At 32.0% G+C, this 27,117-nt stretch overlaps 1 protein-coding gene across 4 annotated transcripts in view; it reads left to right on the top strand.

The window, feature by feature from the left end:
- The window catches only part of DYNC2H1 (dynein cytoplasmic 2 heavy chain 1), a 293,546-nt gene that overhangs the window by 164,572 nt on the left and 101,857 nt on the right, over positions 1–27,117 (top strand). For all 4 annotated transcript variants that reach the window (XM_074335553.1, XM_074335552.1, XM_019717180.2 and 1 more), the window contains 7 exons: positions 6,740–6,900; positions 9,742–9,867; positions 11,784–11,894; positions 13,283–13,438; positions 18,294–18,369; positions 21,824–22,032; positions 24,720–24,824. In XM_074335553.1, the coding sequence (XP_074191654.1) occupies positions 6,740–6,900; positions 9,742–9,867; positions 11,784–11,894; positions 13,283–13,438; positions 18,294–18,369; positions 21,824–22,032; positions 24,720–24,824 (944 nt within the window). The remainder of the gene's footprint in view (positions 1–6,739; positions 6,901–9,741; positions 9,868–11,783; positions 11,895–13,282; positions 13,439–18,293; positions 18,370–21,823; positions 22,033–24,719; positions 24,825–27,117) is intronic.

Raw genomic sequence — 27,117 nt, 5'->3', positions numbered from 1 at the left:
TGCAGTCTTGTCCTGTTTTCCCTTCTTTCATTCTTACACATTTTCTCTCTAGGTAACCTCACCCAATCCTCAGCTTTAAACAGCTTGTCAATGTATATGAAATTTTATGCATGTATGAAATATACATATACAGATATGGTTGTCTTTTATCTCTTATATATCTTTTATCTCTTCTTTCTATCCCTGACTTCTTCCTAGAATTCTACAGATGCGTATATTCACATACTTATTTGATGTTTTCATATAATGTTACATCACAAATTTAACATGACCAATAGACAAACTTTTGATTTGTCTATACTAATATCTACTCAGTTACTCTCAAACCCAAAACCCAAAAGTAATCCTTTTTCCCTTTTCCTTATTTTATATACATAATCTACACGCAAGTCTTTTTAATTTGAATTCTAAAGTGTACTCTGAATTCACTTACTTTTTGTCATTACTACAAACCTAATGTAAACCACTATCATCTATTACCTCAATTACTGCCATGGCTTTGGCTCTATCTTCAGAATATATCCAGAATCCCATCACTTCTCACATCTTCACTGCCATCTATCACTTTGTTCAAGCCACTATCATATGAGCAAGATTACTGCCATTCAGACGTCTTTTTCCCCCACTTCCAGTTTATTCTCAACACAGCAGCCAGAGTGCCTTTCCCGACATGTTAGATCATATCACTCCTCTGTTCAGATTCTCCTGATGGTATCTCATCTTGCTAAATCCTTACGGTGTTTTACAGTCTTATCTCTTCTGGTCCTTTACTTCCCCTCAGATATAATCTACCACTTTCACTCTTGATCAATCTTTCCTAACCATAATAATCTTGTCCCTGTTCTTCTAGTGCTTCAAGTGTGTTTCTATAATCCCAAGACCTTAGTACTTGCTATTCCTTCTTCCAAGAGAGATCTACCCTCAGTTACCTCCATCACTTCTCTACTCAAATATCATCTTTTCAGTGAAGATTTCCCTGAACACACTATATAAAAATAACATACTCTTTCCTGAGCTCTCTATAGCCTCCTTTACCTTGTTTATTTTCCCCTGTAACAATTATCACCATCTGACATAGTGTTATTGTTTGTCTCCCAACTAGAATATAAGCTACATGAGGGAACAAATTTTGTTTTGTTCACAGTTGTGCCCCAATGACTTAAACAGCTTCTGGAACATAGAAGCACTATAAATGTTTGATAAATCAATGACTGCCTTCCTAATGGTCTCCTTACTTTGTTTCTTGCTTCTCTGATCTCTTCTCTCCAGAAAGCTGTGTAATCTTTTCAGAACTTAAACCAAGTCATTTCTGTTTTTTGCATAAAATCTCCAAAATTTTCTCAAAACACTTAGAATAAAAATCTATATTTCTTATATAAGCTTACGAGGCCCCACACAGTCTGGCCTCCGCTTACTTCTCAGACCTTATCTTGTACCCCTCTTGCTTGCGCCTTGTGCATCAGTGGGCAAATCAGCCTAGGACCTTTGCATTATCTGTTTGCTCTATGTTTTTCCTTCTCTCTCTCAGATGTTAACTTATTACATTAAGTTCAGCTGTTAACTTATTACATTGTATTTTCAGAGATGTCTGTCTAGGCCATCTAATAAGTATCAGCACATCAACCTGTTTTAATTCTCTATAAAGTAACACTATCTGGTGTATTTCTGGCTTACCTGTATATTTATTATCAGTTTATGAAACTGGATGCAAGTTTAGGTAGAACAAGGCAATTTTCAGAAAGGTTTTTTTATTTTTTTTCAGAGCGTTTTTAAAGAGTCTGTTCTTTTCTCACCCATTTAGGCTTCAAAACTATGCTTTTTGTGTCACATTGCACATAACCTGTTTTGTTGACTTCGTAGTTTGACTCTACCTACTCTTTGGAATACTTTGGTTATGGTACTATTTCATTTCCAGATTAAATGACTTTTAAGATTTAACAGCATTAAGTAAAAACCTCATGATATTCATATATTCAAGTGCTTTGAAAGTTTAATGTATTTCTAAAACCACACTCTAAGCAAAAAATATGTATACTGGTGTATGGCTAGATGACTATTTGGTCAAGTGGTTTTATTAATACAGTTTTATATAAAATTGGAGTTTTTATTATATGAATAATTTTTAAAACTTCAAATTGAGAATTACAAGTACTTATCTCTTTTTAATCAAATTTTAGAGATTTGATTGCAAATGTAATTTCTTGAGCATCATTCATATAGAAAGATTTTTATTAGGTTTTAGCAGTCTTTTTTATAATATGTAAACTTAAAAATAGTTACTTAAAAAGATGTGGTTATGAAAGTAATTTTGATATAAAGATTTAAGTTAGTAGGCAAGCCTCAAAACTTCTAGGCATGCCACTTTAGTATATTCCTACAAATCAAACTTTATGTACTAGCAAAATCAACTACATTACTTCTTAAAAATAGCAGTTACAAGATGCAAATATTCTGACTTCTGTAATTCTGATTTAATTTTGACTCTTTTTATTAACTATTCTGAGCAAGCTATTATGCTTTGTGTATTGTGGTATTACAAGACCTGTTCTTGGAAGGTGCTACAATAGCTACTGAAATAGTAACTTAAAAGTTTTCCACCAAAAAGCCTTGTGGAGCCTTGCAATTTTCCTAGTTTTACAATCCTCTATTTTCTTATTCATGCTAGCAACCCATCCTGTGCACCTTCCTTCCGTAGCTTAATCTGTTTTGTGAAATCTGTGTCTAAGAGGAAAGGAAGGACATAAGGAAATGTGTATTCATTTTCTATTGCTTCTGTAACAAATTGGCACAATTAGCAGCTCAAAACAACATCTATTTATTATCTCACAGTTCTAGAGATCAGAAGTCTGGTGGGTTCATCTGGTTTCTCTGCTCCAATTCACACAAAGTAAAATCTAGGTATTGACCATCTGGGCTCTTACTGGGAAGCTCTGGGAAGAATCCATTTCTAAACTCCTTCAGGTTCCTCACAGACTTCAGCAAACCATGCAGTTGTAGGATTGAGATCCCATTTCCATTTCTGTCATTTGGTGTCCTTCTCAGCTTTTAGAGGCCATGTATGTTCTTTGGTTTGTCCACCCCTTCCACCATCTTTGAAGCCAGAAATGGCAGATTGATTCTTTTTCATGCTTCACATCTCTCTGATCTCTGCCTCTGCCTCATTTTTCCTGCTTTTTTCTTCTACTGCATCTCTTTGACTTTGGCTGGAGAAAATTTTCTGCTTTTAAAGGCTCACATGGGTGGCCGGTTAACTCCATTGTTTAGAGCATGGTGCTAATAACACCAAGGTTGCTGGTTTGATCCCCACATGGGCCACTGTGAGCTGTGCCCTCCTTAAAATAAATACATACATACATACATACATACATACATACATACATACATACATACATACAAAAAAGTCTTACATGATTAAATTGGTTCACTTGGATATCTAGGATAGCCTTATTTTCAGAGCTGTAACCTTAGTTGTTACATCAGCAGTGTCTCTTCAGAGCAGTACTTACCAAGGGATAGAAATCTTTAAAGCATTAGTTTTAGAATTCTGCTTACCACAAAATGTTTGACTTTTTTTGTTTCCAGGCTTGAGTAGTATTCCATTTTAAAAGAGTATTTTCCCATTTAATTGGTTAATGTATCTTCAGTTAGATAGTAGTTGTTGATTGTCCTTTTCTGTTGATGTTTGTGGTACATTTTTAGAGTTGTCTTTTCTCTCCAATAAAGGAAGAATAATTTCGTACACCTGATGCTTATTAGCCTCTTTGTTAGGGAGGATGAGATGAATGAGGAAACATGATTAGGTTGGTGCAAAAGTAATTGCGATTTAAAAGGTTAAAAATAATTGCAAAAACCACAATTACTTTTGCATCAACCTAAGAATTTATTATATCTACCACTTGTAATAGTTTGATATTAATGTTCTACTTTCTTTACTCACTTGCGTACCTGAAAAGTGCAGCAGTTATATTTGTTCCTTTGTATGTGTTCCTGTTTTTTATTATCTTAGTATTTTATCTGAGTAAAGTAAAATACTGTAAAGGTTTAAGTTATTTCTTTAACTTTTTCAGTTCTTTTTTCCTTTGGAAAGAAATTATATATTTTACAGATACATAGTAAAAATACAGTATCCCAGTGATTTACAAGTAGTTCAACACTATGATAATTTATAATGCAATGAACATTTTGGGCTCTGCAATTTTATTGAATAATTTTGAATGATCACATTGACAGTTCTAATGGTATCATGAGTCAGAATTACTTGGGTTAATAAAACCAATGATTATATATAGACTCAGTACTCTTAAAATGCAATGGAGATTTTGTTGGAGTTTTGTAGGTGGTGTGGCTAACATAACATGAATGCTTCACCTATGTTGTCTTAAATGGTATAGTTTTCATGATTTTTTATCTAATCAAAAATGTTCCACTACTTTGAAATGAGTTACTGAACATATATTCATCTCTGTGGAATTTTGAGTAGTAGTAATAATTGAATTTATGCTAGAGTTTGGATACAAAAAGGTGGACAAAACAGAGATGATTCCTGCCCTTATGCAGTTTCCAGTTTACATTTGTTAAATTGAGAAATGATACGGCAATTTGCATTTAAAGTTTTTAAAGACAGTTTCTATTTGGCATATGTTTTCCAAATAAAACATGTTTTAGTCAGTAGTCATTTACTTGAAAATATATATTTTTGATATATCTTTACCACATAATAAATCTATTAGAGGTCTATGAGAAGATACAGAGAAATAGAAAGATAGACCCCTGTTATTCCATCATTCTGAGATCATCATTATTGACATTTTTACATATACCTTTCTATTCTTTTTAAGCACAGATGTGTATACATTACAATGTGGAATCATGTTGTCTATTCTGTTGAGTAATCTACTTTTCAGTAAATCATCATTTTTGTAACTTCAATTCCATTATAATGCTATCAAAAACTCCTCATTCAGACTCCTTAATGTCTTTCCCCTAGTTTTTAACTAATTATCAACAGCTACATTGAACATCCTTGTACCTACCTGTACATTCACATCCTAAATTATTTCTTAAATTATTATAATTTAAATTACTGCATCAAAGATCATGTACATTTTTAAGACTTCTGCTACATTTTATCAGTGTATTTAATTGGCCTAGAATGTTTATTGAGTTTATGCATAAATAAATGAATGTTTGAAAGAAAATATTTCTCATTACATTGCCACAAGTACATAAGAATTATTTTCCATTAGGTCTTAAAACAAGATCATTGTTAGCAATTTAAATTCAGTTGAAAATAAAATCCATATGTTATGCCTCTGGAAGCAATTCATCAATTTTAAGTGGCTGTTGGGGTAAATTTCACCTGGTATGAGGAATATTTCTGTCCTTGAAAATTCTTATTTATTCTTATGAGCTGTTGTTAAGTATAGAAGGGAGTGGTTCAGGTGTGAAATTTGTCTTTTTAGGAGGGTCATCTAGAAATGACTTTTTGGCCCATCTTAATGGCATTTAATTCACATTTTTTTAAAGTGTTTGCTACAGAAGTCCTTAAGAATGTCTTTTTCCTACTATTTTAGAATTTCTGAGGTGCAATTTCATCTATTCATTTCTACTTTTGAGGAGATAGGGAAGCCTTTCTTGTCTCTGTAGTCACTCTGTTACATTTTACTAATCTTCTCTTTTAACTCTTGTATCATGCTCTTCTTTTTAGCATAATTCAAACAAGTATAGTTTTGATTATTAATTGAATTGTGTTTTCTTTAGTTGGCTATTACTAAAATATATTAATAATGGAAAAATTCAAATTTTAGTAGAAGAGGTTTAAATATAATTTCAAAATTATTATTTCTTGTCTGTATAGTACTTTTCTAGCTTGTGAGGAGCTTCAGAGTAGAAAAAAGCACAGATGAATTGTGTTGAATACAGATAACAGTTAGTAGCTGGGTAGCCTTTGACAAGACATTCAATTTCTTTGAGTATAAGTTTCCTTATACATAAAATAAACTACCTGGTATAATGCTTAGCATAGAATAGGTGATAAATAAATGGAATCTATTTTTATTATTATATTCCATTTTGCCCCCAAATGACCTATGGATTGTTTTATCCCTCTTTTACAATTTAGGAAACCAGGGCACAGTGCATTTTAGTGATTTGCATAGGGTCACTCAGCTAACAAACATACACTGAGAGCTATATATTTCTGTCTCCAAACTAAGCATTCTATACCACTTTTACTTCTCTTAATGCTTGGACATAAGAAAGAACTTTAATTCTATATCGTAACAGTGAAATTGTTTACAAGATCATGTGGAAATCTGATTCCCTATATACATGGCACAAAGTAAAAGCTCTGTTATATATAGGAAGGCAAAGCTGTATAGGTGGATGGTTGGACCAGTCTTCTCTTGTAGGAAGAAAATTGTGTATTTAGACCACAATCCTGATTGTGGGTTTCTTCATCTGTTAAATGTGGTAATCAGATCAGGGTACCTAACACAGTGTTAAAATAATTGGACGATATCACAGATATAAAGCATTTACAAAAATGTCTGACATCTTAAGCATTCAACAAATGTTAGTTATTACTACTATGTGCATGATTTTAGAGTATGAAAACTTGAATATATATGGGATTATAATTCACTTAGTTATTCTCTATTATATATTATGTCATTAGTTTTAGTAGACTTTTTTGATTCATGTTGCTTCTTCTTTTTAATTTCTTTAACATATCTTTTAGGATTGAAAGAGTTGTCCCCACTTCCTCTAAATCTCAAACGTTTGTACAAAGAGACACTAGAAATTGAACCCATCTTGATAATTATTTCCCCGGGTGCTGATCCTTCTCAGGAACTTCAAGAACTTGCTAATGCTGAAAGAAGCGGAGAGTGTTATCACCAGGTTAGTACATTTTACCCTGCTATTTTTGCTAAAGCTATTACTGTTCCTGCCATACTTGAATCTATTAGTGAAACAGACATTTTTGTTGTTGTTACAGTAAGCTGAGTAATGTCCCCCAAAAGTATTCACCTCCTGGTCCTCAGAACCTGTGAATTTGTTACCTCACATGATAATAGGAACTTTGCAGATATAATTAAGTTAATCTTGGAGTGGTTGTCCTGGATTATCAGGTGGGCCCAATATAATCACAAGGGTCCTTATAAGAGGGAGGCAGAAGAGGCTGAGAGAAAGAAGAAGATGTGATGACAGAAGCAGAGGTCAGAAAGATGAGAAGATGTTATGCTGCTGGCTTTGAAAATGAAGGAAGAGACCATGAACAAAGAAATGTAGGTGGTTATAGAAGCTGGGTAAAACAAGGGATGGATTCTCTCCTAGAGCCTCCAGGAAGAACATAGCCCTTAAGTACTACCTTTATTTTCAAACTAAAGCCCTTAATTTTAGACCAGGGGGACTTCTAACCTACAGAAGTCTGGTAAGATAATACATTTGTCTTGCTTTAAGACTCTAATTTGTGGTAATTTGTTATAGCAGTAATAGGAAACTAATATATTTGCTTACTTTTTAAGAATAATTTAAAAAATGTATTTGGATGTTTTTACAGTAAATAACAGTATTTATCTGCAAAAACTGAAATGAAAGAAATACATAATTTTTTTTTCAGAAAAATGTATCTAATATACTGACATTTTTTTCCTGAGGTAAATCTAGGAGCTTTAGTTTGTTCAGATTACCTTTTTCTCAATTCAGTTTGCATGCAAGTTTGAAAATTTAATTACCCTGTTTGTGACAACTGACTAAATAAAGCTTTTTCATTGGGAAAATAATTAATAATGATTAAAAAAGCAAACAGTTCACAGTAACCAAAAATGAAAAACAAGAATACTATAAGGATCATAAATAGAAGATAGCAAAAGAGCAGCGAGACTCAGTTTTACAGGTTTTGCACAGTCTAACTCTAGGGAATTTCACTCAATCCTAGTTATAGTATTTTAACATATCCATTAGGACAGTATTCGATTATCAATAAAGTGTCTTGAGGAAAGGGAGCCCTTTTCTACAGGCTGTATCTGTTAGCAGTGATCTTGGCAGAAAGATAAAACTATTGGCATTCATAGTAGGTTTAACTATTTAAACTTCTGGAGTTTGGTGCACTGGACTTGCTAAATTGTTTAATATTGTGACACCTTTAAACTTGGATATATTTATTCATAATTTTCCTGTTATTTAAAAATGTGTTGCCATGCTGAATATGTATGCTAAGGATAATAATATTCTTAATGTAAAATTTATTTTTTAGTTCAAGAAACTAGTGTGGTTTGGGGGTGCTGTGGCTAATCATCTTCTTGACATTTTCCTGTTGTGCTTAAAAAAATTTTCTTATGGTAAATTTCTCCTAGGTTTTCATGAACATTTAAGCTGTTTTCACACAATTTATGCCTTATGGAAAATTTTGAGTTGCCTATTTTTAGCTACTATTTCAGTTCAACAAAATATCCTTTACTCTGTGTTGTACATTTCTTCCTTTTATTTTTTTGCATTTTAATAAATGGCAAACTAATATGTGTATTGAAACAATTAAACCTGTATTTGTTTCGTGCCAGGTTAGACCTTGAAAACTTTAAAAAAAATCAATATATGAGTATTTGTTATCTGTTTTATTGTATTTTTTAATATGCAGTGAATTAGATATGGTTCTCACTCTGAAAGACTTAATAGTCTAATTGAAAAACAAAATCAACACTTGTAAAAGTCAACTAAAAATAATGAAATGGTATTTTGTATTCATTATGAAAAAATAAATCATTATGGTTTGAAGTAATCTATAACAGTTCTCTTCAAGATGTTTTGACCATGTACCCAATAAAAAAATCTGAGCCAGGACTCTCAATATATTTATACTTATAAATTATATACATATATACACTTTATAGATATAGCTGTATTGATATACAAGTATTACATAAATTATCCTTAAAAAACATGGAGTAGTTTAGACTTGTTATGGTAAGTAGACTCTTGACTAAAACTTTTATAGAATCTTAGATTTAAGTAGTCACCTGGTCCAAGCATTTAAATAATAGAGAAATCTCATTTACTGAATATAGTATGTAGGGTCTTTCAGCTTCTACTTGAATACTTTCAATGCTTGGAAGTTTTTTGTTGTATAAAGTAAAGTGGCCTGTTCTACTTCATGAATGTTCTAAGTGCAGGTGGGCTATAGGGACTGAAAAAAATTGGTTGGAATTCCAATGAGATAAGGATTCTCATTCCCTCTACTCCTTCATTTTCTCCCCTTCCCCATTCTCTTTTTCTCCTCCCAGTCCTCCTCTGTCTGAGAAGCAATAGAGGAGTAGAAGGCTGAGTATAAAATCTTGAGGTTCACCAACATGTTAAGATTTGCTAGATGATGAAGGGCCAGGGAATGACACAGTTAAATAATTAGACCAGTAGCTTGAGATCCAAATATGTTCTCTCTTTGGAGAAATTAAAAGAGAAGTAAATTTCAAAGTATTCAAGACTATAGTTATAAAAACCATTTTAAAAAAAATCTATGTTTGAGAGGGTAAGAAATACAGGAAATAGTGAACTGAGTAACACAAGACTATTCAATAATTATTTATACTGTTCATAACTTGTAAACCTGTAATGATAATATATTTTTAATAAATAAAAAGTATAGAGTCTGATATTACTTATTAAAAAATTGAGAACCCTGATTACATGTTACAACATTTTATCAGATTGTTGTTTTAGTTTTGTGTTTTATTTTTGTTTTTTCAGGTTGCCATGGGTCAAGGTCAAGCTGATTTAGCAATTCAGATGCTAAAAGAATGTGCTCGCAATGGAGACTGGCTCTGTTTGAAAAACTTACATCTTGTGGTATCTTGGCTGCCAGTTCTGGAAAAGGTAGATTCAGATAACTGTGGTGCAAATAATATCTAATATACTCAATTCAGCAATCTCCAAGGACCATCAGTATTAAAATGTCATTCATTATTTATGATTTTTTTGAAACTAGTATTTGATGAGAAATCATTTAAAATCTGTTAAGTATTTTCTTCTTAAATATGTACATTTGTACAAACCAAGATGGATCTTTTAATAGGAAGTCTATAAAAGTCTCTTTTTTAAAAGCATTTATGGAAAGCCAAGAAATTATTGATCAGGATTGAAGGGAGGCTTAGAAATTTTTATTCAGAAGTAAAGTAGTGAAAAACTTTCAAGGATTGTTGACGATCTATTTATAACATTACTTTCACTTTATGCTCTTGTTCTGTTTACCTGTATGGGGAGGAAAGATGTAGAGGAGTGAGAAGGGACTGTAGAGGTTCTAGGTGCTAAGGAAGCTAGGATGTAAACTGAAGCAACCATTGCCTTTAACTCAGTGGCTCCAGGATGAAAATAACCTTAAGATAGAACGTATCATTGGGTAGGTTTTCAATGCAAACCTGGATTTAAGTCCAGTATTTATTTAAGCAAAGATGTATGGTGTTGGGTAGTTAGAGATGACTCTGAAGAGAAGATGTTCCTTGAAGGCTCTGTGATGTAGCTAAGTGTAGAGGGCGGGATATCTTGGTTAATTTCAGCAACACAAGTAGAGACATAGTGGTGGAGATGTTCATGCCTAGTACAAGGAATGAAGATGTCCTTGAATATACTGGAAGGGCCATGCAGGACAATGTAGGGAAAAGGAGTTAGATGTGTAGGAAAGGGCTAGGTTACGGAATACCGAGAACCATGCAGAAGAGCTTGGAATTTTTGTCCTAGGACAGAAAGTCGAAGAAAGTGCATAGCATGGGAATTAATAACTAATTCATTTACTTTCACAGAAGTATTATTCAGAATAGAACCAAACAGAAGAGAGTGTAATTATGAAAATAATTTTTAGACTTCTCTTTTAGAGCTATCAATATTTTTAGAGTTACCAATATTTCTTATCAATATTCATTTAGTCTACAAACCCTTGCTGTGTACAGAAAAAAGCTTGGAACTGTCCTAAGTGCTGGTTACATACAAAATTTGTACCTGTTTGCTAGGAACTTAGTTCCGAAGAGAAAGACCACATTAGTAATTAATATGTATGTGATTAACACTACAGAAATTTACAAAATATCATCAGCAATTAATTCCGCTTGGGATTGTGGTAATGAAGAGTTGGAGAAGATATTCCCCTAAGATACTATATTTTAACAAATGAGTTAGAATTTGTCAGGTTATAAAGAGAGTAACAGACAAAAGAATGATGATTATAGACACAAAGCCATAAAAATTTGAATAAGTGACTAAAGCATACAGCATGGGCAGATGAATTGGTATGGCGAAGTTTTCAATTTATATCATAGGCAATAGGATACACTAAAAATTGTCAAAGGAATTGGTAACACTCTAACTCTTGTGGAAACATGAATTGAAACTATGAGAACCAGAAGGCCTAAAGAAGACTGGTAGTTTAGTCATAGCAATTACAGTTAATGCTTCTTTTGTTCTTACTATCTATCAGCCACTGTTTTAAGTGGTTTACACAATACTGTGAGGTAGGTCCTATTATTACACCCTTGCTTAGCAATGGAGTAAGTAAGTCATAGAACCCAAGGTCACGTAGAAATAAGTGGCAGAATTTGGAATTCAACCTTGTTGTCCTAGTTCTAGGTCCAAGTTCTTATCTATTATACTGAGCTGGTAAGAGAAGATGAATATTTAAAGGAAATAGGATCAGAATGTTAAGAAATACATCATAAGAAAAATTACTTTGTAATAACATATTTATAAAATGGAAATTTGTGTCAAGATTTAAGTTGATTTTTGTTGTTTTTATCAACAAGGAATTGAATACTCTTCAACCTAAAGATACCTTTCGTCTTTGGCTCACTGCAGAAGTTCATCCCAGCTTTACTCCTATTTTATTACAGTCAAGTTTGAAGATAACATATGAGGTAAGAAGATTTAAAACATGAATCACTATTTGTGTAAGTGCAGTAATCTCTACATGCCTTCCAAAGCTCTGTAAACAACCGTGTATTATGCAAAACTTCGCTATACATTTAGATGAGGTATATACATAAATCATAGCATAAGATGGTATTTATAAAAATACATAGAAATTCTCCTTTCAAAGTTTAAAATAACTGGTGTTATTTACTTTTTTCTTTAGTCTTTTACTGAATTTCCTGCTTTTTTCTTTATTTTTTCTTCTTAATGTTTTCCTTATATTTTTTCTTCTTAATTTTCCTTGGATTTGTATTTGCTTTTGTCCTTTCTAATTTCTTATGTTGAATCGTTTACTGGTTTATATTTACTTGCATTAATATTGAAATTATTTTTAGTCTCTTGAAAGAGTATATCTTTGGCCTTATCTCATAATTTGACATATTATTTTTTTCATTTTGTTATTCTTCAAATAGTCTGTATTTGTGTATGGTTTTCTCTGTAATTGCATATGATTTATTCATTTAGGATACTTGTTAGTAAACTGACTTATAAAAAACTTTTAAGTGGTTGTTCATGTTTTATTGAGTAGTGCTCAGAAAATTTGGCCTATTGTATTATATATTTTTTGTAAATGTTTCATCAATAAAACATTTTCATTTTAAAAGTATAAATTTGGATATGTACTTAGTAAATGAATGGTATTTTTTTTCACCTTTAAACAAAAAAGTTTTTATTTAAGAAAAAACAGAATGAAAATGATTATAAAGGTAATGACTATTCTTTGTAACAAACATTCTTAAACTACTGACTTGAATTATTCTTTTTATGTTAGAAACCATGTCTGTAAAGTACCTCAGTGATTATATAAACTTACTTGGTTATGTTGAATATTGTTGGATTACAGGTTTTTTGAAAAATACTTGGATTTATAATTGTTATAAACTGTTACCGTATTTCCCCAAAAATAAGACCTAACCTGAAAATCAGCTCTAATGCATCTTTTGGAGCAGAAATTATATGAAACCCGATTTTATATTATATAAGATCTGGTATTATATTATATTAATTATATTATTATACCCGGTCTTATTTTATATAAAACCGGGTCTCATAGTAAAATAACACCGTGTCTTACATTAATTTTTGTTTCAAAAGACTCGTTAGAGTTGATTGTCCGGCTAGGTGTTATTTTCGGAGAAACATGGTAGGTAGAAGGAGTTGGAAACTAGTTTTATATCTGTACATTTTGAAGTAACATCATAATAAGATTGAAGTCAACTTGGTAATGCTACAAATTTTTCTTCATTAAAATATGTCTTAAATGTGTTAAATACTGATTCATTTTATTTTTAAGATTTTAAATATATGATGTCTCTTTATTTTTGTTCTGTAGTCACCTCCAGGTTTGAAGAAGAATTTAATGCGTACTTATGAATCTTGGACCCCTGAGCAAATTAGCAAAAAAGATAATATACATCGAGCTCATGCTCTCTTCAGTTTTGCATGGTTTCACGCTGCATGTCAAGAGAGAAGAAATTATATTCCCCAGGTATATAAGCTCAATCTTGGATATATTCTAAGTCATACATATTTTTTGTGTTAGAATATTTTTACAATTTGGTAGAAATGGCTATGATTACTTCATAATTTGGCTCATGATTCATAAATTTATATCTCTAATTCAATCTTTTCTGTAAATCTTCTGAACTATATATAGTGACCTAGTTCACATCTCTTTGAATTAAAGTGTTTAGAACAATGTGTGAACCATCATAAGCCCTCAATTATTGTTAAGCATCACTTTTATGGTTTTAGATCTCACAGGCATCTCAAAGTTCCCCATACCTGTTTTTTCTTTAGTATATCCCTCTCAGTAAAAGGCATCGATATCCATGTACTTCCTCAAACTAGAAACCTAGGAGTTCTTGATGGTTTTTTTTTGTCCCTTAGTCTCCCTACCCAATTCATTATCAAGTCTGATTGATTCTACTTCCAAAACATAATTCAGATGTGTACATTTTTCTTCATTTTTCCTAAGCCTCATCACCTTGTACCTATACTGTTGGAAATAGCCTTCCCACTCTTCTGGCTTTTTCCATTTAGCAGCCAGAATTATTTTTCTAATATATAAATTTAATTATGTCATTGCTGTCCTTAAAATCCATCAAATGGCTTTCTATTGTATTTGGGAAAAAATATGCAAATGTCTTACCATAGTCCAGAAGGAAAGATTTGCTATCTCATCAACCTCCTCTCAGGCCCCTCTTCCCACTTGTCTCTACACTGCAGTCACACAGGACTTTTTTATGACCTTTGAATTCATCATGGTATTTTTCAGCATAGGCCCAGCTGTTATTGTTACTTGAGCAGTAGACCACATTCTTCCGTTGCCGTGGTAGCCCTAGTGCCAGTGCTCTGTTCTCCCTGCTGAATGCCTATCTAAGCTGCCAATCGCATTATTCTTTCCTCTTTAAATTCTTCCCGTCTTCATTTTTCAACGTCCTGTACTTTTTTTGGGATAATCTCTCTTCAAACTGCCCTGTCCACCTGCCTCCCTTTTAGCCTCTCTCTCTATTTCAGTTATGTATCAAAATACAAGCATAGAGTATGGAGTTACAGACTTGGGTTTGAATCCTGACTCTAGAATTTCCTAGCTTAGTAAAGTGCCTTTTAAAACACTTTTAAGTGGTTGTTCAGTTTCCTATTAATGTCATATTTTATTGAGTAGTGCTCAGAAAATTTGGCCTATTCTATGATAATTTTTTGTAAATGTTTCATCAACAAAACATTTTCATTTTAAAAGTATAAATTTGGATATATACTTAGTAAATGAATGATTTTTGGGGGGGCTAAATTAAATTAACCCCAATTTAATTTACCCCCAAAATAAATTAACTCCAATAAGCAACAATTTCCTCAGCTGCATAATGGGAATAATAATCATGTTTACCTATGTGGTGAGGATTAAATGAAACCGTGTATGTTTAGAAGCGTTTCACACAGTGCCTGGCACATAGCCTGCCAATAAGTATTTATCAAATTCATGAAATAGCAGCAATGTGTTGTTTCATATAATTTACATACTACAGTTATGGGGAGGGTATGCTTATGTTCTCATTTTACAAAATAGGTCAGTGGATCTCAGTGGCAATTAACTTGCTAAAGGAATCACACCTAACAAGCTATAGAGCTTAGAAACGGCCAGGCCCACTTTCCTCTAAAGCCTTTGCCCCTAATTTTCTGACATATGTCCTTAGACTAATGGATCAGTTAATCATGATGAATACATGAATAGTGATTAGTGATTCACCTTTATTGAGAAAAGAAAAATTATATTTTAAAAATGAAACTGATTTTATTTTTTATCACATGATATGTGCACATAGTACAAATTGAAAAGTTATAAAAGGTTTATAATTAAAATTTAATCTCCTCCCTTCTATTCCCCTGCCCACCATTATCTATTCCCATGCATCAACTATTCACCATTTTTGGGATGTCCTTCAGAGATATTACATAAGTATACAAATTTACTTTATGTATTTACATACACACATATGTTCTCGAACTCAGATAGCAGCAGATTACAAATACAGTTCTGTATCTTGCTTTAGTAACCAATGCATTTTAGAGATTCTTAAATATTAGTACCCACTAAATATCTAATTTTAAAAAATATTTGTTTTCATTATATTAATATACATATTTTAAGCAGTTTTATATTATTAGGTGGGCATAAATATTATTTTCAGTTTTTGCTATGACAAAATGCTCGCCTATCCTTGACTCACTTAGCTCTTTTTCATGGTGGTCAATTCCTAAATGTGGAATGTTGGGATCAAAAGATATGTGTACTTAAAAATTCATAAATATTGCCAAAAAGCTCTTCATAGAGAATACAGCAACTCATGTTTACACATACAAAAATATTTGAAAATGTCCTTTTTTTTGACACTCTAAGTTTGCTCTCATGAAAATCATAAAATTGGAGGAAAAAGCAGACAAAATAGAGAATACCGTTGATTGCTAAGGAGACCATGTCATAGGGATATGTACTTCTGCAAACTCTCTATTTTACCTCTTTTCCTCGTTTGCTTTTGCTTTTTTTCTTTTCTCTTAAGTGCTAACTTTCAGAACTAAAGATCCACTACTAATTCAACTCAGTTTTTATTTCTCATGTTAGTAAAAGATTATATTTTGCTATTTTTTATTCCAGTGCTGTATTTGGTTGCAGAATTAACTTCCTCTATTTTACACATGTATATTGTACTTCTAATATAGTACTTTATGTAATAACAGTTTAGTTTCATATTTGTTACTCTTTGACATCTTGTGTTCTTACTAGATTGTGAGCACTTGATAACAGGATTTATCTCATTCATATTTATAAGAGCACTTAACACAGTGCCTGGGTTTCCAGCTGAGCTAAATAGGATTTGATTGGCTGAGTACAGAACCTCTCCACAATTTACAACATTATTTTGATCAAAAATGTGACATGAATAACAAAAAGTACCTTTCAAAATTTTTGTGTCATAATTTAAAAAATCACTAATTATCCAACAGTATATCAGTAACTGTGGTATATGGAATACAGTTCTTATAATGTTAGAATTAGTATTTCAGTTGGAAATTGCTGTAACACTGATAGCAACAGTCTTGAGAGTTTTATAAATGTTGATTAATATTTAAGTTACGTAATTTTTGTAACATTTTGCAAATAAAGTCTAATAGAGTGATATAAGAAATGTTATTGATAAGACTTTGCTTTGAATTACTAGAAAATTTATTAAAATATTACAAGGAGCTTTGTTGATGGTTATATCATAGCCCTTACATCTCCCATTACAGATCTTTAACTCTTAGGTATAGTATAACATGCGAGTGAAGTTTAAATCTCTTGTTTTTACAATATATATACTATTATTTTAAAAAATAATTATCCAAATTCTAGTGATCCCCAAATTTATATATGCAACTCAGACTAATTCTCTAAGGTCTAAGCTTATATATATACAACTATTTATTTGACCTGTCCATTGGGATGACTGAAATTCCTACATATTCTGGATCTAAGTAGTAGAACATAAGCTTCTCAGGAACACAGATTTTGTCTTTTATTCATTTCTGTATTCTCATTGACCAAAACAGTGTTTGGTATATAGCAGGCACTCAACAAATTTTTGTTGAACACTTTTGTTCAGTGATCTCATGCTATCCCTTTCCAAACCTTGTATTCTTTCAATGTTCCACTGATCAATGAATGACACAACCATCTATTTGAATAGGCCATGAGCTTAGAAGTCATTCTTAACACCTTTTTTTTTTTTGTATCGTCACCGTCCATTACAGTTCAGTACAAAGATTCTTTAATTTTATTATCCTAACTATCCATCTACTTTTGTCTTTCTACGTATTCTCCCCCCCCTCGACCCCACCAGAGTGACTTTCCATTACCTCTTAGATTAGATTAGATCAGATATTTTTCTTATATATACCAAGTGTTTCTTTCCATCATATATATTACAGTTTGTAGTTGTATGTATATTTGAGTGATTGGTTGTGTTCTTCCTATTCTTCTCTTCCCCCCACATTTGATTGAAAGCTGCATGAGGGCAGAGATTGTTTAAGTTTTGGTACATTGTTTTATTCCAAGAGGCTCACATATAATATGCATTTAAGAAATATTTTTATTGTATAAAGCTAATTAGTTACAGTTAATGGAAGCTCCATAGAACTTATTTTTAATTGTTTCATATATTCTCTGTAGAATATAGATCTCTATGAATGTTCTTTCTATACAAGCATTGTATCTATTAGCTGTAGGTTTATATTTTATTTAGTTCAATATGAATGCTTTGTGGGTCAAATGTACAGAAAATAATGCTCTATGCCTTTGAGCGTTTAAAAATTTTCCTGTAATATTTCTGCTTTCATGTTTGTAGACAAAATCCACAATTCTTTTTTATTGCTGCTTTTATTGGGATGACATTGCTTAGTAAAATTATATAGGTTTCAGATGCATGATTCTATAATACATCATTTATATATTGCACTGTGTGTTTACCACTCAGAGTTAGGGCTATCTCAATGTGTATACAGTACGTTGACTCAAAATTTACTAGGCCAGTTTGTTCTTTCTCTGACTATATTGCCGCATACTTCAATGATAAAAACTTTTATGGTATTATAAAATCTTTTTCATGCTGTGGAGGTAAATAAATCTCTTTTTAAAAATTACTATTACTTTGGATTTATTGCTTATTTTTATTAAAAATTCTTGGGATTGTCTTTTCTACCATATATTGAACATCGTTTTTAAGACTGTAAGGCATTGATGCATACATATATATCTTTGAACACTGCTTATAGTTCTTTAATATTCTTAAAATTTGTTTTGATAGGGATGGACCAAATTTTATGAGTTTTCTTTGTCAGATCTTCGGGCTGGGTACAACATTATTGATAGGCTCTTTGATGGTAAGTCCTAATGTTGAAAATTTTTATATTTGGTGTTAATGAAAAATATTTTTCTGATCTTAACAATATGGTTTCTTCAAAAGTGAATTAACTTCCTTTTATAAAATTTGCTTTTTATTTTGTGGTTTATATCCTGACTGCCATGCTTTTGGTCTCTGAGAGTTCTTATCAGTCATGGTCATTGTTTTTGATATAACTCATAAGATTTCTAATTGATCTGTAGGTAGGAAGCAAAAAGCTAGAAAGACCTTGTTTGTACTTTGTGGGCTTAAGGAGTTTCAGACTTTAACTGAATTATTCAGTTCTTTCATGGGTACTGGTAAAATTCAGGAGGATGGTAGACTAAGGTCAGTAACAAGGATCTGTAGAATCACAATTGTATGATTAAGCAAATATCAGGAATCACAGTACAGATAACAGATTAAAATAGAGCAGCGAACAAGACCATATAATCTGATCCCTGGAGGCCACCAGCTTTCTGCCTCCTGAAGACAGGAATAGTCCCTGAAGTTAATTGTGTAGGGCCAACACAAGGGAATGCTAGTGTAGAGCAGTGTCCCCTTATACTTGAAAGGAATCTCAAGCTTAAAAATGTCCTAAACAGAACTCTTGATTCCCATCTGCCCTCTCCGACCCTGCAACCCTGGTAAACCACCATTCTCTGAATCTGCCCAGGTTAGTAAATGTCACCACCATTCATGTAAGTTGTTCAAGTTCAAAGCCTATGAATCACTGTGGATTCTTTTCTTTTTCTCATCCTTTGACAGTTTCTGTTCCTTTCATGTCCAAATCACATCATAGTTCTGGTCACTTCTTTCAGCTTCATCAGCTAATAGCTATTAGTACCAAATAGTATTCCAATTTAGTTTTTTATTTAAGTTTTTTAATTACACATCAGAAAAGAGCACATGTGCAATTCAATGAATTTTTATAAATGGAACCTATGTAACCAGCCTCAAATCAATAAACAGAGTATTACCAACATTACAGAAGTACCTCCCCTATTCCTTTCCACACAACTCAACATTTCCCCTTTCTGTGCAGAGGGTAGCCACTTTTCTAATTTCCATGAGCTGTTGTTTTCAGTGTGACAGAGAATTTTTTAGAGGACATCTACTAATATTTTTCCTTGCAGAGAAACTTGGTAATCATCCAAGATGCTTTTGAACATTTATTTGATTTTTATAACACCACTATGAGGCAAATATTATTAGTGCCCTTTTAAGATGAGGAAAACAAAGCACAGATATTGAATGATTTGCTTATTAATGTATTTCAAGATTGTGATGTAAGTAATAGTATCACATGATTTTTACAAACATATCACCTTATCGAACTTTTGTGAATAAGAGGCAGATGCTTTAAAAAACATTGAATCTTATGGTAAAAATCTAACTATATAATCTTCTTATTATAAAATTTCCTGATATTAAGAGACCTCCATAGAGGTAGAATTAAATGCAAAAAGGAGAAAAAGTTCTAATTATATGGGGTAGTTGATATAGAGATTATGTAGCTATGAGACCTAGAACAAGTTTCTTAACCTTTAAGCCCGAGTTTCCTGATCTATAAAATAATAATAGTAGGCACTGCTTCAATTGATTCTGTTTTTGCGAAGTTTAAAGAGAAAAGCTACATGAAGCACTTAACATTTAGTATATTGAGTAAGCTATCAATACTTGTTGACTGTTATTACTATTGCTGTGTTATAATTTATGTTCTGGTCACTTTCTTTTATCCTAAACAAAATAAAACTCAACTTGAGAGCAATGGATATAAAAAGAAACAACCTTTTCTTCTAAAAATTCTAGAAAATATTTCCAATAGTGGCTACTTAAAAGGTATATTTTATAAGTTGAAAGGTACATTGATATTTCTGATGTTTCTGTATGCCCTGCTGACTACTTATGAATGAAGGGCATATATATTAGTGTGTTATTTACTGAACATCAAGGCAGAACTAGAAAACTGGTGAGTCCTAGTGAAGTCCCTTGTTATAGCTACTTAGCCACTGTTGATAGTAAGATATCAAGCAGGCAACAACTTTAATGAGACCTCCACCCTGTAGATAGATGCCCTTGTTCTGCAGGAGGCAGCCTAAATCACCTGTTTCCCAAGGCATATAGTAGCACTGCCATCAATCTGTGATTATTTCTGAGTGTTACAGTAATGAAATAGAACTCAACTAGTAATGCTAGCAGTGATGTTAACTAGCTATATTTGTGTTTCCTATATTTACTGCAGACCTGAGATACAATTTTAAGATTTTAACATTGCCACGGAACTGTAATTAAGAGGAAGTCTCTGTTGCAAAATAAAATCTTACAGAAAAGTCCCATGTGGTTTTTTACATTACATTACTTTTCTGTTAGAATAGAAAATGGACAGTTGACTATAAAAATCATGACATTGTAAAGACTATAGTATTTGCATTTCTCTGATGATTAGTGATGTATGTCCTCTTTGAAGAAATGTCTATTCAGGTCCTCTGCCCAATTTTTAATTGGATTATTTGTCTTTTTGTTGAGTTGTGAGAGTTCCTTATATATTTTGGATATTAGCCCCTTATCGGAGCAATGAAGGAACAAGACAAATAAAGAAACAAAGACTCATAGACACAGCCAACAGTTTAGTGGTTACCAGAGGGAAAGGGGGATGGGGGATATTAGAAGAGGGTAAAGGGGGTCAAATATATGGTGATGAAAGAACTGACTCTGGGTGGTGAACACACAATGTAATATAAAAATGTATTACAGAGTTGTGCACTTGAAACCTATGTAATTTTACTAATCATTGTAACCCCAATTAATTTTAATAAAAAAATAAAATAAACAGAATAAAAGAATAAAAAGACTATAATATGTGACAGTGTTTAGTAGAGTTTTCCTATTGATCAGATTTTTTTTATGAACTGAGTTCTTCATCATTGTGTAAAATTACATTTTGAATTCATTCTTCTAAGGAATTTCCAATTTAAGGAGGGAGTATTGTGTGGCAGATAAGAATAAGGCTCTGGTTTCAGAGTACCTCATTTCTGTTCAGATCTGCGGAATTATGTGATTTACTGATTTTTGTGACTCAACCTCCCTCTACCTCAATTTCTTCATCTGTATAATTGGATAATATTAATAATTCTGTTTGTTAATGAGGCTTAAGTGAGTTTATATATCTAAAACAATTGGGAAATTTTACTTGACTAAATAATCTCTCAATAAATATTAACCATTCTGTGAGTATGTTAATATTAATTACTAATATTAACAAGTATTAATTGGCATTATATTAATATTAATGAGCATTTTAAGAAATGATTTAGCTGAATTAAATATATTGTTATATCCTATATACCTACTATATAATGGGAGCCAGGAATATAGTTGATATTTTAAAATTATTTAAGAATATTTCTAATATCTTAGAAATGAAACTAATCAAAGTATTTTTTAAATTATAGGTACCAAAGATGTACAGTGGGAATTTGTACATGGATTACTTGAAAATGCTATTTATGGAGGACGTATAGATAACTATTTTGACCTTAGAGTTCTTCAGTCGTACCTGAAACAATTTTTTAATTCTTCAGTAATGGATGTATTAAACCAGAGGAACAAAAATAGCATTTTTCCTTATTCGTTATCACTACCAAAATCCTGCAGCATTTTGGTAGGTAAAATTAATCATTTTCAATCTATTACCAGAGAGATACTTGAATCATTTTTATATTGCTAAGTATATATTTTTTATTTTCAAATGCACAATTTTCATTTACAAATATCAATACTTGTTATGCCATTTTGCAGCCTGATTCTCTAAATTCTAGTTAGGTGTCTTATATGCTTTTGGATACTTACTGAAGATTGATTGATGACAACAGGATGTAGATATATGTAGCCAAGGAATATTTTAAAAATGTAGGACTGCTGTGAAGATCTGGAATGGGAGAATGTGCTACTTTCTAGTAGGCATAAGAATGCTCAGATATATTTAGTAATATGAAAGAAAATATATTTAACAAATGTCTATCCTTACTTTCTGGCTTATAAATTTAAAGTAGTTCTAAATGTATAATAGGAATTCACTTTATCTGGCTTTCATAGCAACGTTTTTGTTTATGTGTATTTATTTTAGCCAGTTGTAGCTTTTTCCTTTGAGTCATCTTATAAAAATCTCCTAAAATGCAGTCATCTTTTCCAGGAAAACTGAACTTAATATAGCCCAAATACTTTAATTCTAGTTTATTTTACCACGAACTTATATTTGTATAAATGCCCAAATAATGTTTTATTATGTAGAGTATAACAATTATGCATTTCTTCATGAATTACAAAGATACACATATCACATTTACATACTTTTCTTAGTATTGTGCCTTTTTCTTTCATTCAAAGATTTTTCAAGAAAATTCATTTGTTTTAGTAAAAAAATTGTCAAAAAAACAAAAGCTTAAAAACCAATATTAAATATATTATTCTTCTATCTTATGTATTAAGTATTCTGTTTTGTTTTTTCGCATCTTTCATTCATTTATTCAATAATATGCTTTGAACATAGGCTCAGTGATAGCCCTGTTCCAGATACTGTGGATCCCATGAGTTCACTGTCTAGTGGGAGAATCTTAGAGTGAATGAGCAAGCAGATATATCACATAGTTATTTATTACATATTTATTTAGGAAAGCGTACTCTGAAAAGTCTTCTGTCTCTGTTGAGGTTTAAATTGAAAAATAAAATTCATACAGAAAAGTGTACATCATAAATGTGCAATGTAATACACTTTTATACGTTGAATACGTGAGTGTAACCAGCACTAGGATCAAGAATCAGAACATTACCAGCTCCGGAGAAGTCCTCATTTCTCTTCTAGTTACTACCTCCCCATAAATGATACATTATCCTGACTTCTAACCACTTAAGTTAGTTTTGCTTGTTTTTGTACTTCATGTAAATGGTATCAGTTGTTATGTATTCTTTAGTGTCTAAGTGAGGATAAATCAGTCTGGATAATGTAGCTGTTATTTAGGAAACATGTCAGTGTTAGTCCTAGGCAGAGAGAAGACTTTTGCTACTCTAGATGAGAAAATTAGCAGTCATTTCAAAATGAACCAAGCATGTAAACACAAAGAAAGTAATAGTTTTAAATTTGTAGGATGATTTCTGAGAATCAGTGTTTAGCTTTGATTGAGTTGGAAGGAGGAAGCCAAAAGTTTCCCAGGAAGATGAGAATACACACACACACACACACACACACCCTACATATACATGTACACACTTAATAAATACATACATATATACAAGCTTATGCTTGCATACACTAACATACATACATGTATGTTTATACATGTATACATTGTGATTGAACACCTTTAGGGAATTTACAAATATTGAGCTTAGGATAGGAAAAATTTTAAAGAACACATAGCATGTCTTTCCAAAATTTGACATATTTATAGATCCTGGGTTTCCTGGAGTCTAACGATTTTCTTGGAAATACTTCAGGGGCAAACAGCCAAGGATGGGAAAGGATGATGGGGTGAGGGGAGCAGAAGATGAGTGTCTTTACCAAGAACAGTTTTTCCTATTTCAGCAAGAATTATTTAGATGCATATGCAATACCTGCCTTAAAATAACTTGTCTTTTCATGGAAATAAAACAATTTCCATTTTTAAGCCAAACTGAATAAATCCTCTTGTTCTACATTTAGTTGCCCATCTACTCATGAGTAAGTGTTCACATACATGCTTGACAAGTCATGTCTTTGCAATGCTTACAGTAATTCTAGGGATGAAATGATAGTATTAACAGTACATTTCATCATACCTCATTAGAAACTGAAGACAAAGTGTGGAATTGTTTTACGATAAAGTGATTTACAAAGCAGTGCTTGCATACCAGAGTGTCAGTGTATAGGTTTCTGGGGTTTCTATAAAAAAACAAAAAACAAAAAAAATGATCACTGAAATATAGATCTTGATATAAGTAGAACTGCTCTCCGGTAGAGTACAAGAAAAATAATTACTGGGTTTCCCTGAAAACATCTAACATACTATCTTACACATATTAGGCATAACCACGCAAATATATTTGCTTTAATAAATTCACGGTTCCTTTGAATGTGGAAAGTTAGGGAAAGAAAATATAGCATCAAATAAATTAAGTATGAAGAAGTAGTTATAACAGAGGCTAATTTCTTACAGATAACTGATTATACAGACTGAAAGTGAGATTTACCTAGAAAATGTAACATATTAATGACTAATAATTTAATACTTCACAATATTCATTCTCCCTGATTTCAACAGTTGTTAAGTTCAATCTTTTTTGAAAAACTGTTTTTTACTTCTTTATATTTAGGACTATCGTGCTGTCATTGAAAAACTTCCAGAGGATGACAAACCTAGCTTCTTTGGTCTGCCTGCCAATATTGCTCGCTCATCTCAGCGCATGATCAGTTCCCAGGTAACCTAAGAAAAGGTCTGCCTTTTAGAAAAAAATGTTGCTACTGAGCCTAAAAGAAAGAATATATTTTATTTAATACTACAGAACCCATAAGCTTTTATTTATAAATTTTATTTAACACAATAGATTCCAGTCTTACCCTAAATAAATTTTTAATGAACCAGATAGTTCTGTCTTACTACATTTGTTAAAATAAGTAAAATACCATTGAACACTATCAATTTCATCCAAAATATATTTGTTTTACTCCTGTGATTTATTAAGGTTACTTTAAATGTAATTTATACAGTTAAATATATGTCCCTAAATTTAATATTTTAATCACAAATACCTGATATATATATAATTTGCATTGCATATTTGTTTATAAAAGATAAATGTTTAGTATTTCATATGATTTTACTCATGATTGAATCTTATAAAAATTGAGAGAAGGATTTTTAAATTATTGAGACATAGAAAAATGTGAGCCATGAACAATATATGTTCTAGTTTCTATTGACACCAAATAATGAAGAAGAACTCACCTTTATTGACCTCTTACTGTGTGCTTGAAAGTGCTTTACATTCAGAAACTTATTTAGTCTTCCAAAACTCTGTGAAATAAGATCCATTATTTTTTCCTCTCAATAGATGAGGAAACTGAAATGTGGAGAATTAAGTTACTTGCCCAAGGTCATAGAGCCAATTTAATTTCAGCTGTCTGAGTTAAAGACATGGCCTCTGCCCCGTGTGCTACAGCTACCCCTCAGGCGTACATGTAGTGCTAAGCTACGTGCACCAAATGAAGAACAGTTACATAAGGCTCATTGTGTGGTCAGTGTAGTCTTGTAGCTCCTAACAATTTACTTTTGGAAATCTATAGGTATTCTTGTTAGATTATATTATTTATCTGCACGGTTTCGGGTTTTTTGCTGTTTTAGCCATTACTTATAAAATTGTGTTTACTCCATTAGCTATATTCTTCATTAGCAATTTTAATGTTCATTCACATCTTTGTAAAAATGTTTGAGTATAAATATATGCTCATTTTCATGTGTGTGTGTGTGTCTGTGTGTATGTGTGTGTGTGTGTGTGTGTGTGTGTGTGTGTGTGTGTGTGTAAATGTTCTCTGGAATAGATAAGATATTAACTTCTCTTATCTATGCTAGCTGAAGAAACCCTTCAGTTTCTTTTCTCTTTTTTCATGCAAAGTGTTGTCAGTCCATGAAAGAATGTCAAGTTCTATATGTCTTTTAGCTTGACAACATATATGATTACACTCTAAGTATTTCCTTCCATGCATTTTAGCGAACCTGAAATAATTATTTTTCGTACCTCCACCAATAACATATAAGACACACACACACACACGTGTGAGCGTGTGAACCAGGTTGTGCGTGCATGTGTTAGTAATTTTAGAACAATATTTAAACAAAAAATGTTAAAAGACTTAAAAGGTCATTAAAAGAATAAAAGGTTATTTCATGGAATCCAAGCAAGTATTTACTCTGGAAACCTTATCAATATAGTTTCAGGAGTCTTGTCTTTAAAGCCCTGTTATTAACATAACATGGCTTTCACAATTTCTAATCTCAGTATCATTTAGCTTCTGAAAAAAATCAGATTTAGCGCAGTTTGGATCACATGTCTGATGAAGGGGAATTGAACAACAGAAGAGATAAAGCCTCAGAGACTTTAGGGAAGGCTACAGGATGAGCAATGTGGAATGCTCAGCATCTTCATCTTATTGAGAGGCCTGACAGCCACCTATATACATAGCTTCTTTTGCTTCTGAACCATGTGTGACTGCCATTGACAAGAGCCCAGAGTGTGAGGGTCATGTTGGCACTGAGATGTCATAGCCCTACTTTCCCACCAATCGTCTATTACATTTTAGTCCATACGTCCAGGTGCATGCAAACATGCAGTCCCCAGTGTAAGTGGAACCCCAAGGATCAGGGATTTTATAGCAAACAAGGCAGACAAACATTCCACATTTATCTGAACTGTAGTTTCTAAGAAAATAGTTATGTGGGAAGACAGACTTCAATGTCATTTCCCCGGACAGTCCTTAGACAACCTAGGCTTGATATTTGCTTTTTACTCACTCAAGTTATTATACCAAATAATTCTCCAAAATTTAATATGATCTAATCTCTACTATTTTGTCTTGCCTTGGTATTTAAATTTTTATAATTGTTTATTGGATGAAAAGAGGATTACATATTTTTCCTAAAGTTTTTTGTTGATACATACTTTCTTAATATTTCTACTTTAACTGTTAGTCTATTTTACTGTTTATTTGACTACT

This window comes from Rhinolophus sinicus, linkage group LG06 (genome assembly GCF_036562045.2).
Source record: "Rhinolophus sinicus isolate RSC01 linkage group LG06, ASM3656204v1, whole genome shotgun sequence".
Classification (NCBI taxonomy): Eukaryota; Metazoa; Chordata; class Mammalia; order Chiroptera; family Rhinolophidae; genus Rhinolophus; species Rhinolophus sinicus.
The sequence above is the reverse complement of the archived record's forward strand: the minus strand, read 5'-3'. Positions and strand labels throughout refer to the sequence as shown.